Source organism: Leuciscus leuciscus (genome assembly GCF_965113295.1).
Source record: "Leuciscus leuciscus genome assembly, chromosome: 7".
Lineage (NCBI taxonomy): Eukaryota > Metazoa > Chordata > Actinopteri > Cypriniformes > Leuciscidae > Leuciscus > Leuciscus leuciscus.
Window position 1 is genome coordinate 5,048,885 of NC_138731.1, and position 12,331 is coordinate 5,061,215.

General features: G+C 39.9%; 1 protein-coding gene across 1 annotated transcript in view; it reads left to right on the forward strand.

Moving 5' to 3' along the window:
* LOC309503298 (NACHT, LRR and PYD domains-containing protein 1 homolog) overlaps nt 1-8,483 on the forward strand; it is a 60,631-nt gene extending 52,148 nt beyond the window's left edge. Inside the window, exons 9-11 of the mRNA XM_082176033.1 lie at nt 2,836-2,882; nt 2,965-3,544; nt 4,910-8,483. Coding sequence (XP_082032159.1) covers nt 2,836-2,882; nt 2,965-3,544; nt 4,910-6,101 — 1,819 coding nt within the window. The 3' untranslated portion in view covers nt 6,102-8,483. The remainder of the gene's footprint in view (nt 1-2,835; nt 2,883-2,964; nt 3,545-4,909) is intronic.
* The last annotated feature ends 3,848 nt before the right edge of the window (nt 8,484-12,331 follow it).

The following is a 12,331-nucleotide window of genomic DNA, read 5'->3' on the forward strand; positions in this document are numbered from 1 at the left end:
GGATCTGCACGCGCTCTCTGTGAGCGCGGCGTGCATGGAGTTTGGGCCCAATGACTCAAAAGTTATACTCAAACCTAAGCACGGTTATGTTCCAAAATCCCTCAACACACCGTTTAGGGCGCAGATTATCTCTCTGTCAGCCCTACCGGTCCCTGATGAGGAAAGAGCCCTGACTGAGCCTCCTTTGCCCAGTCAGGGCATTACGAGCTTATGTGTCTCGCTCGTCTGTTTTCAGACAGACGGAACAGCTCTTTGTTTCGTTTAGCGGACGTTCTAAGGGACTAGCCGCGTCGAAACAGAGCCTATCCAGATGGATAGTTGATGCTATAGCGCTGGCATACGCCTCCAAGGGCATGCAGTGCCCTTTGGGTGTCAGAGCGCATTCCACGAGAGGCATGGCCTCTTCGTGGGCCTGGTCAAGTGGGATTGCCTTGCAAGATATTTGTATGGCGGCAGGCTGGGCCTCCCCGTCTACATTTATAAGGTTTTATAACCTAGAGGTTCCCGCCCTGCAGGCCAGGCTGCTGTCGGTCTAAACTACCAGTATTATCTGACCTGATGCGTTCAGCTCAGAATGCTGCGTTTGCTGAGCACAGCTCAATGTTCGACAGTTTAAAGCTGGGCAAACTGTGTAAGACCCACATTTTTCCCCATCAGTTCAGGCCGTACCCCGCCCTGTCTGTATGATGAAATTCGCGTCCCATCGACGCTACTTTATGTGGAAAAGTGAGGCTGCACCCCTCCTTCTTTCCGGACTCTCTGTGAGTTCACTGAGTGATTGTGCACTATATGTACCCCGGGCTTTCGCCCTTGGGTCTTTGGTGTCAGATCTCAGCATGCACGGCGTTTTACATTGGGTCCCCTAGCGTAAGATATCTTACGCAGTACGAGAGACCTCTCGTAAGAGAACGTACTCGGTTACTAACGTAACCTCGGTTCTCTCTAGAAGAGGGAACGAGTACTGCGTATCTTGCCGTGCATGCACACGCTCTGGTTGCTTCGATGATGAAAAACCAGATAATAGCTGCCTGCGAGCGATATTTATAGGCCTAGACCACGCCCATTTCGGCGGGACGTGACGCAGCGGGCGCGAAGTGCCCTGATTGGGTCTGACGTCACGCCAGGCCTCGCTCGATAGGCTGCTGCAGTTGCCGCAGAGCAGCCAATAGGCGCGCGAGCTGTCTCGCCTATGTCTGCATTGCTGCTGCAACGCGTTTTGCATTATTACAAAATTAAGGATAATTTTTGGCTTCAATATCTCGCGGAAAAGGATTTTCCCCTAGCGTAAGATATCTTACGCAGTACTCGTTCCCTCTTCTAGAGAGAACCGAGGTTACGTTAGTAACCGAGTACGTTATCGTTGCGATGTGCAAATCATTGCAGCACCAAATTAGAGTTAATATTAGGCAATTATTTGCTCTTGCTATTTGTGTTTAGGCTGTAATGTGTGTGTGTGTGTGTGTATATATATATATATATATATATATATATATATGTATCATCATGAACACAATGACGGGGTGAAATAGGCTGTGATGCATGGGGCACCAGGTAAAATCCAGGTAAGACGCTTCTGACGTTGTTTGTTGTTCAGGAGGAATACGATATTTGAAACCCATGTCCAGCATTTTAATGGCCTTTTCCTGACAATCCTCTCCAGGCTGTGGTCATCCCTGCTGCTTGTGCACCTTTTTCTTCCACACTTTTCCCTTCCACTTAACTTTCTATTAATGTGCTTTGATACAGCACTTTGAGAACATCCAACTTCTTTTGCAATTACCTTTTGAAGCTTTCCCTCCTTGTGGAGGGTGTCAATGATGGGTTTCTGCACAACTGTCAGGTCAGCAGTCTTCCCCATGATTGTGAATTCTACTGAACCAGACTGCAGGAACCCTTTGCATGTGTTTTGGACTAATTAGCTGATTAGAGTGTGACACTTTGAGCCTACAATACTGAACCTTTTCACAATATTCTAATTTTCTGGGATTTTGATTTCGTGGGTTTCATAAGCTGTAAGCCATAATCATCAAAATTATAACAAATAAAGGCTTGAAATATCTCACTTTGCATCTAAGGAGTCTATATAATATATTAGTTTCACCTTTTAAGTTGAATTACCGAAATAAATTAACTTTTGCAGGATATTCAAATTTTTCGAGTTTAACCTGTATAATCTATTATTAATCGAACTAATGTCTAAATTATAATAATTATCTGTCTTCCAAGCTCTGATAATGTGTGAAATATTATACCAATAGATTATCCAAATAATATAAAATAACAATAGGCCTATACTACCTTTAGAAGCATGAATGTGCTTTAAATCAGACTGATCAAATGAAATGCTTCTCTGCAAAGTGTGCAGTTCATCATTAGTTACTGGACAGACCCATTGATTCCTTTTTCCCCATTCAGCCCTAAATCTGGAGAGACTCTTGCGTTCAAAGGGTGGACCTGAGCCCGACATGTTTTCAGCAAACCGCGCATGTTCTCGAGACTCCGTCGCTATGGAAACAAAGATGCTAAAATGCATTAATGCGCAAATGAGCTTGTCTTCTACTTATTGTGAAATTGATTTCATTATATTTGCTATTAATATTATCCACACTGCAAAATCCTTATGTGTTTATTAAACTGTGTGGGCCTACGGGACAAATCCGACAAACCCTTATTGATTTGATACAGAAAGCATCATTTTACCTGTAAATACGGGACAGTCTTGTATTGTACGGGACAGATGGCAACCCTAGTCACAGAGCAGATTGTGTGTGTGTGTGTGTGTTTCTTTCTTGTCTTTCCTATAGAAAATTAATATGAATCATGTTTGTGTTATAGTGTGGATCATTGTGGAGAGTTCAGAATTACAGCAGGAATACACAAATGTAGGTCTACACACACAATCATTTAGTGATTTGATGTTGATTTGTCTCATTTAGTGAAACGCTTCTCTCTTCTTGTGTTCAGATGCCGTTGATCTCACACTGGATCCAAACACAGCAAACACTCGTCTCATTCTGTCTGAGGAGAACAGGAAGGTGACGGGTGTGAAAGAGCATCAGTCGTATCCTGATCATCCAGAGAGATTTGATGGTTCTCCTCAGGTTCTGTGTGGAGAGAGTTTGACTGGACGCTGTTACTGGGAGGCTGAATGGGTGGGAGATTATGTTGTTATATCAGTGACATATAAAGGAATCAGCAGGAAAGGAAAGCATGACTCTTGGTTTGTATCCAGTGACAAATCCTGGAGTCTGTTCTACCATGAAAACCATAAAAACAGTTTCTCTGTCCATCACAATAATATCACCACTGATATACCTGATGTCTGTTCATCCTCTAAGAGAGCAGGAGTGTATGTGTCGGCCGGCACTCTGTCCTTCTACATCGTCTCTGACACACACACACTCACATGCTTACACACATTCAACACCACATTCACTGAACCCCTCTATGCTGGATTTGGGGTTATTACTCCTGATTCTTCAGTGTCTCTGTGTGACATTAAACAGCGTCCTCTGAGAAACAACAGTGATACACACACATCCGGGTGAGTGAAATATACTGTGTCTTAGTGAAGGATTTTTCCAGGCTGTGACTAATAGTTCAATCCTCTGTTCTTCATACATCACTAAACACTAGAGATGCACCATATTGGATTTTTGCTGATACTATATGCTGATATTTTTCAACATACTGTATTTTGGCCAATACTAATAATATATATTGTATATACTGCAATACTACATATATTGCAATACTGCATATATATATATATTCCTTTATTTGTAAACGACACCAAGTCTCTTCTGTGCAGGGACTATAAACAATTTATTTTTCATTTTAGTTAGTTTTGAGCTAAAATTATTTTTTCATTCAGTGTCAGAGTTGTGATGTCTCTGACTTAGACTGATTTACTGGTATTTCTCAAAAGCTCCTGATCCCACATGATCTCTAAACTGTAATTTGCTATTCATTTTCTGTAATTTTCTAGCTGTAGTTTGAGCTTCCTTTCTATTGATATTCCTGCAGACGAGGAATAAGACAGAAATAGTCAAATTAACTCAGTATCCAGTACTCCCTCAATTACAATCAAGCACAATTAACTGTAGACAGTTGTGTTGTAAGCAGTAAAACAGTCCAGTTCTTTATAGTCAAACTCATTTATTATGTTTGGATAATTAACGTTTCTGTCCACCCCAGACTGCTTGCTGGTCTTTGTCTGGCAACCTCTGTGAAAATATCCACAGTTAAAAACACATATTTATAGAATACTTGAGACATTATTCAACTTGAGCTTATTGATGGAGAATATAGAGTTCATGTAGAGCATACATAAAAATAACGACAATTATGTGCGAAATAAACTCTCATTAAACTATATTTGTTTAGAAACTATTGTATTAGTAAACTATATAGGATATATTTAAAAATGTATTTATAAATATATGTGTTTGTTATATTTGATTGTTTGTTATTAGTGAGTGACATCACAGGTGTCAGTCGCAGCATTATATACTAGCTTTATACTTTCTCTCTGTCAAACTGCCTGTCAAATAGTTTGTTTTATAGTAGAAGGTTTGTATGTTGTTGGTTTTGAATTGTTGGTAACACTGTACAATAAGGTTCCATTAATTAACATTCATTAATGCATTAACTGCATTTGTTAACGTTACTTAATATAAAATTCAACCTCAAGTTTTGATTTAATAATGTATTAATAAACATTGAAAATAACATTAACTGAGATTAATAAACAATTTAGTGGGTTTTTTTTTTTTTTCATTGTTTGTTCATGCTAACTAACGTAGTTAAAGTCACAGGCGAGTTTAATTTATTAGATTATTCATTGTACCCTGTTTGTGCATAAAAACCATCTGACTCTTTCATTCTGCCTTCTTCTGGTTCTTCACAGGTTCTCTGAGCCCAAACCGTCTGTGCTCAATATTCACCCGCTGCTGAACTGTCAGTCTTGTGTCCATATAGCTGATTCTGATCAGTGGCTTCAGATTGAGCCGTCGGCCTGTACAGATGAAGGAGGGTCAAAGTTCAGGGTCAGCACTGACCCAGGCCGTTACGAGTGTGTCAGGACCAGAATGCGATGGGTCTGTGACTGTGTCGTCACCCTTCAGTACTGTACCGTAGACGGACTCTTCCTCAACGCAGAGCTGGAGAGGCTGCAGTGCATCCGGATCGGTCCAGTGATTGACGTGACGGTGATCTCAGGGAAACTGGAGGAAGTTCATCTGCCCCATTACGCCTGTTTAGTAGAGTCTGACCCCTCTCTCAAAGATGCTGTGAAAGTCCTCACCGTAAAAGACGAGGGAATAACCACAGAACCTGTGCAGTTGACCCGATTCCATGCTAAGATTGTCCAACCATCCTTCTCTCTGAAAACATTAATTATAAGTTGGATAATGGGATGGGACGAACACTGTGATCTTCTTCTCTACATGTGTTCTAAAGATCCTCTCATTCTACATCTCTACTTTTTTCCAGTTGATGACTGTGCAAGAAAAAAAGTTGAGGAAACTGAAAAATCATTTTCATCATGCATCATCAGGCTTCCCAGACCTGACAGGCCATTTCGAATGAACACACCACACATTCTTGACGTTCCTGGTGCCTCCACTATCCAACCCGAAGAAGGGATCACACTCAGAAGAGAAACTCCCCCAAACTTCTTCAGGGTCAACACAAGTCTGGAAAATGATCTTCAAATGACTCTTATCAGAGAAGAGGATAAGAAGATTGTCTGGACTGCAACAATTAAGAAAAATTACCTTGAGAGAAACGGGCAGCATCTGAATAGTGATCTGATTCATCCTAAGAGAGACGAGCCATGTCTGAATAGTGAGGCAGATAAAGCAAGATATTTTGATGAGCATTGGCCAGATCTCATTCAGGGGGTTAGAAATGCCCAGATCATTGCAGATAAACTGTGTCAGCAAGAACTAATTCATGAGGAACAATATTCAGAAATCACACAGAGTTTAACCAGTCAGGACGGCATGAGAAAGATCTGTGAAATTATACGCAAACGTAGAGATGATGGAAAAGCTCAATTTATTTCAGTTCTTCAGAAAGAGAAGCTTTACCACTTTTGAACATTGGTGTCATGGTCCTGCTCTGACAGTCTTGTCTGTTTTGCTCATGGCTTTGTTTGTGTTTGCCTTGTACTCTTCTAGTCCCGCCTCTTTGTTTCCTGTTACCACGCCCCCTTGTTTATTCCTTGTCTAGTCCTCGTTGGTCTGGTTGTGTTCACCTGATCCTCATGTGCTCTGCTCCATTTATATTGTGTTCCTTTCTATGTTTTTGCTGGTTCGTTGCGTTCATTGTGTGTGTTTCTCACAGTTCTTGTCAGTCAGCGATAGATTTAGTTTTCCTTGTTTGATAATTTCCTTTTGATAGTTCTATAGTTCCCTTCCGAGGGAACTTGTGCTGCGTCAATGATGCTTTGGGAGACGGGGGCGCTATTGAGTACCGCATGGAGTAGACGTGTTCTGCTGAGCTCCTCTCCATATTTCCAATTATTCGGTCATTGTTTTAATTTCTCTTTGTTTTTTCCCCACCGGCATTACTTTAAAAAAAACATTAAAATTGGCAAAACATTACAATTTTCGGCTTACCTGAAAAGATAGAGAATGGGCGCCCCACGGAATTTCTGACGAAGTTTATTCCAGACCTGCTGGATTCTAGCAACTTCTCGAAGCCGTTGGAAGTGGATCGAGCTCATCGTCTGGGGAGGCAACTTTCTGGACTTTCTATCATCACATTGTGTGATGATAGCCCGGATTCATCACTTTCAAATAAAGGAAAAAATACTTCAACTGGCTCATCAACAGTTTCCTCTGCGCTACAAGGGCAGGCCGATACACATTTTTCCCGATCTTCCAGCTGAAATAATGAAGCAGCGACAGGCATTCAATGATGTCAGGAAGCATCTCCGAGAAGCCGGTGTGAGAAGTGGCTTCATTTATCCGGCAAGGCTGCGCGTCACTCATGGTACCACTGACAAGGTGTTTTCCTTGCCCGAGGAGACTGAGGCCTTAATCGAGACACTGTCTTGAAAAGCATTTATTGCCTACATGTATGCTGGCATAACGTGCTCTGGTATGTGACTTTTATTCAACAGCTACCGTTACTCAGACTGGGACATTTATGTGACCGTTTCCTTTGTTCATAGCTTGTTCAAGTGATTGGGGAGGGAGCTAGGGCTTTCTAGCTATAGTTTCACTGTTCCGATGGTCCGGCAACCCCTCAGTGAGTTTTTGGGATGCGTGTTCTCACTTTGTTTGGGAAAGTGGGACGGGGGTTGGGGGGTAATGTTCTTTTTCCGAGAGTTGTTTTTATTACATTTTTTTACCATTAATTGTTTTGAAAGGGCGCCAGGCTTGTACATTGTTTATTCTCAACTTTTGTATGAATCCTAGTTTACCTTCAAAGGGCAGCGGCATCACTTTTACCAGCTGGAACGTGCGTGGCCTGGGTCATGTAATCAAGCGAGCTAAAGTATTTTCACATTTGAAATCTCTGTCCGCTGATGTGTTCTACTTACAGGAGACCCATATTAGGCCCACGAGAGAGAAGATGCTTAAATGCAGCTGGGTTGGCCATATCTTTCAGTCCACGTTCTCTAGCAAGGCAAGAGGTGTTGCAATTTTTATCCGTAAGACAGTTCCTTTTAGACATGTGTCCACTTTGAGTGATCCAAACGGTCGATATATTTTAGTAACTGGTTACATTTATTAATTTCATGTTACATTTCTTACTGTATATATACCTAACTTTGATGACCCTACTTTCTTTACTAAAATATTTAATTTACTGTCTGATTTTACTGATTCGCATGTTATTGTAGGTGGTGATTTTAACCCTCTGAGGTCGAGAAACGCACCGACGCGTTTTGCTGGATTTTTTTCACATAGCAGCAACATAAACTTAAAAAAATCCGTCATTTATGGTCATATAAATAAAATAAATACATGATTATAAACTATAGAGGGTCTTCTTTTTTTGTGTACACTCACATTAACATCAAAACCTTGTTTTTATTTTTAAATAAATAAAATAAACAGGGTGCGCTTTCAGCTCACTCTGTTTCCGCAAAAATCTTTCTGAAACAAGTCTGGAAAATGAACTGCAACTCAGCGAATACTTATCACACAACCATGAAACATGCGTCTAAAGAAAGCTTTAAATTTCTACTTTTAAATAAAACAGTTCACATTCAAAACAAATATTCTCCTGCAATGTAATCTGTATGAAACTAAAGAGAAGTACAGTTTCTCCCGTCTCATCTAATTAGCTGTAATGAGTTCACACCCTCTCGCAGAGCGCGCTATTCATAAGATAATGCGCTGAGGTGATATGCAAAATAAGGTAAACGCCCCCTGAAATGAGTTCACACCCACTCGCAGAGCGCGCTATTCATAAGATAATGTGCTGAGGTGATATGCAAAATAAGGTAAACGCCCCCTGAAATGAGTTCACACTAGTGTTGCTTTCGTCAACGAAAATTATGACGAAATATTGTCGTCAACGAACCTTTATCACCTGACGAAAACGAGACGAGAGGCAACGTAAATGCTGGTCATGTGACGATGACTAAAATAAATGTATAATGCAATATCGTTGACGAATAAAAACGAGACTAAATGTGGTTTAACAAAATAAAAACTATGCTCAAATGTCTCTTCATTTTCGTTGACCAAAACGAGACTAGACGAAATGTTATAACGTCACGACGAATGAGAGAGTTGTGCGTGAACCCGTTTATATAGCTATACTGTCTATGGCGTGAACCCATAGCTTTGTCGGCTTTAAATTCTGGTTTGCGATCTGGTCACCCGATTATCAGCAAATTTAACAATATTATTCCATTAGTTATTCCATTAAAATGTCTCATTGATATATTTGACACATTCATAATCGTCACCCTCTGGTTACATGAACGCGTCACCACCGCATCAGCACAGAAAACATGGAGTTTATTTTAAAGAATAATCGCACAACCTATTCGATATTCTATAATTAAATAAACTAATCGAATATTCAAAAAACGTGACTCATCCCTGCATGGAATCTCTTTCTTTTCCCAAATCTTCACTCACGTCTCACCCATTTTCTAAGGGGATTATAAACGTTTCTTCATTGGTTCGCTTTTAATAAGGCCTATTATATTCGTATTCTTTACTGTGGTAAAGTAGAAAATGCTGTAGGACAGATAGCCTATGTCAAATTCTACAGTTTGTGCTTGTTATAGACATGGTAAGGCGCGTCAAGTTTAGTTGTAAAGCGCGTTTCACACGCGCGGGTGATTTTTTGTTTCACTTTCTCTGGCAGCGCAATCTCAAACATAGCCTAAATATCTCGCCCTTGTGGAGGATAAAATTCGCTCTTCAGACCATTTTACATCAAGTTGAAAACATGAAGATATCAGAAAAGAGATCGATGGACTCTTTCCTGCTCGTGTCCCACATCCCTCTCAAAGCGCATTGTGGTAGGCTATATCACGCGTCTTTGTGTGGAAATATAAAACGAGTTTTTATTTTTTATTTTTTTAAACAACCCCCCCAACCACCGCTGGTAGTTGGTCCATTACCAACAAACTGCCACCGACACAGCCCTAAATATAATAAGATAACCTTGTTTGAAATACTATATTGACTGGGTTAAATAGAATTGCATTACTAAATAAAATACAATTTTCATTGACTAAAACTAGACTAAAATGTCATCAGTTTTCGTCGACTAAAACTAGACTAAAATGTCATCAGTTTTCGTCGACTAAAACTAGACTAAAATGTCATCAGTTTTCATTGACTAAAACTAGACTAAAATGTCATCAGTTTTCGTCGACTAAAACTAGACTAGACTAAAAAGAGTATGAACGTGACTAAAACTAATAAAAACTAAAACGACAGCTTGACACAAAGACTAGACTAAAACTAAAAGTAAAACAGGCCGCCAAAAACAACACTAGTTCACACCCACTCGCAGAGCGCGCTATTCATAAGATAATGCGCTGAGGTGATATGCAAAATAAGGTAAACGCCCCCTGAAATGAGTTCACACCCACTCGCAGAGCGCGCTATTCATAAGATAATGTGCTGAGGTGATCTATGCAAAATAAGGTAAAAAGCTCCCTGAAATGCTTTAAAACCAGCAAGTTTCATTCATTCACTTTCCTGCGCCGTTGGAAGATGACACACAGCCCTTCAGCTCGTCCTGGATAGCAATGAAGAGTTCACTTTTTCCTCAGAAGAAGAACAGGACTCTGACAACGAACGTTTGTATTTTTGAAGAGCGACTTGATCCAGGCGTGGATATTTCGGATGAGTAAGTCTTTTTAAGCACAAAACCAAACATGTCAGAGAACCACTTAAATATGTTACACCAAAACTCGTAACGTTGAGGGCATGTCCAAAAGAGATGGGTAAGAGAGCCCTCTGCAGATTTACACCGGCCACATGTAGGAGAAACGGTGGGGAAAATTCTATGTAATTTAGATTTTGAATAGTGCAATCTACAGTATGCATCACCTTAAATTGAATTAACTGATGCCTAGAGTTAATAGAACAAGAAGGAACCCTGCTAAGGCTCTCCTCCCACACTTCACAATACCCAATTCCTCCTCCCAAGCATTTTTTTTAAAGAATGTGTAGAATAACTAATTTCTTCAGAAAACACAATAACAAAATCTGAAATCAAATGTTTGGAATCAGGCAAGCCCAACAATAGTCTATAAATCCTCATTTCCTCTGGCAGAGATTCAAAATTAGGCACTGCATGGCGTACATAAGTTCTAATCTGTAAATGTAGGAAAAAGTGTGTTGTGGGTAGAGAAAACTTCTCTTTTAATTGAGAGAAAGAAGCAAAATGTTTGTTAATATATAAATCCTCCAAGGTAACAATACCATTCAGCCTCCACATGTTGAATGTTGCATCTGAGAGAGAAGGGGGAAATGCCTGATTTCGATAAACTGGGGCGAAAATAGCAGTGTCAGGTAATCTGCATACCTTCTTAATTTGGTGCCATATTTTCAAACAGTTTGAAACAATAAAATGATCCACCTTAACAGATGTATGCAATACAGTTGAAAAGAGGAGTGCTGGAAGATAACTATTTTAACACCATTTTTTTTAATAGCAACCGGGAGTGTCAATAGAAATTTCTGTTTTATAATCCCCCTGCCAATAAACAAGTGCCCTCGCATTCGCTGCTCAATAGTAATGCAAGAAACAAGGTAACCCTAGCCCACCCTTCTCCCTTGGTTTCTGTAAATGTATTTTTGATATTCTGTTAGCTTTAAACCCCCAGATAAAAGGCAGGATAATTTAATCTAATGTTTTGAAAAAAGACTTTGTCAAAAAATGTGAAATGTTTTGAAAGAGATACAAGAATCTAGGCAGAGAGACCATTTTAACAGTGTTTATACGGCCAATCATAGAAAGAGGAAGAGTTCTCCATTTGCCAATGTCTATCTTTAAATCCTCCAATTTCTGAAGAAAATTCAACTTAAAAATTAATTTAGGGTTTTTGGGCAAAACAACTCCAAGATACTTAAGTCTGTCTGTAATTTTGAAAGGGAGATTGTGTAGGAATTCAGTATCAAGATCCGCACTTAAAGACATGAATTCACTCTTCTGCCAATTAATTGTATATCCAGAGACTGTACCAAAAGATTCTATAAGATCTAACAGTAAAGGGACCGACTGCTCAGGATTTGACAGAAAGAGAACAACATCATCTGCGTATAAGGAGATGTGATGATCTACATTTCCCAGTCTTACAGGCTCAATAGATGGATGGTTTCTAATACTGATCGCAAGGGGTTCGATCGCAATTGCAAAAAGCAAAGGGCTGAGGGGACATTCTTGACGTGTCCCTCAATGTAATAAAAAGGACTTTGACTTTTCTTGATTTGTGAGTACGGAAGAGGTTGGGTGAGCATATAATGTTGTAATCCATGACACAAAACGACTACCAAACCCACAGTCCTCCATAACTCTCACCATATAAGGCCATTCCTGATCAAAAGCCTTTTCTGCGTCTAAGCACAGAGCAGCCACTTTAGAGCCTTTTTTATATTTATGGTACATTATGTTGTAAAAATGAAAACCTATTAGGAACAAAACCAGTTTGATTCATATGTATAATTGATGAAATATATTTATTTAACCTATTAGCTAATAATTTAGTAAACATTTTAATGTCAGAGTTAAGTAGTGCAATTGGCCGATAAGATGAAGGCTCAGTCTCATCCCGACCCTCTTTTAATATTAGTGAGATATTAGCATCGTATAATGTGTCAGGGAATTTTTGAGTTTCAAG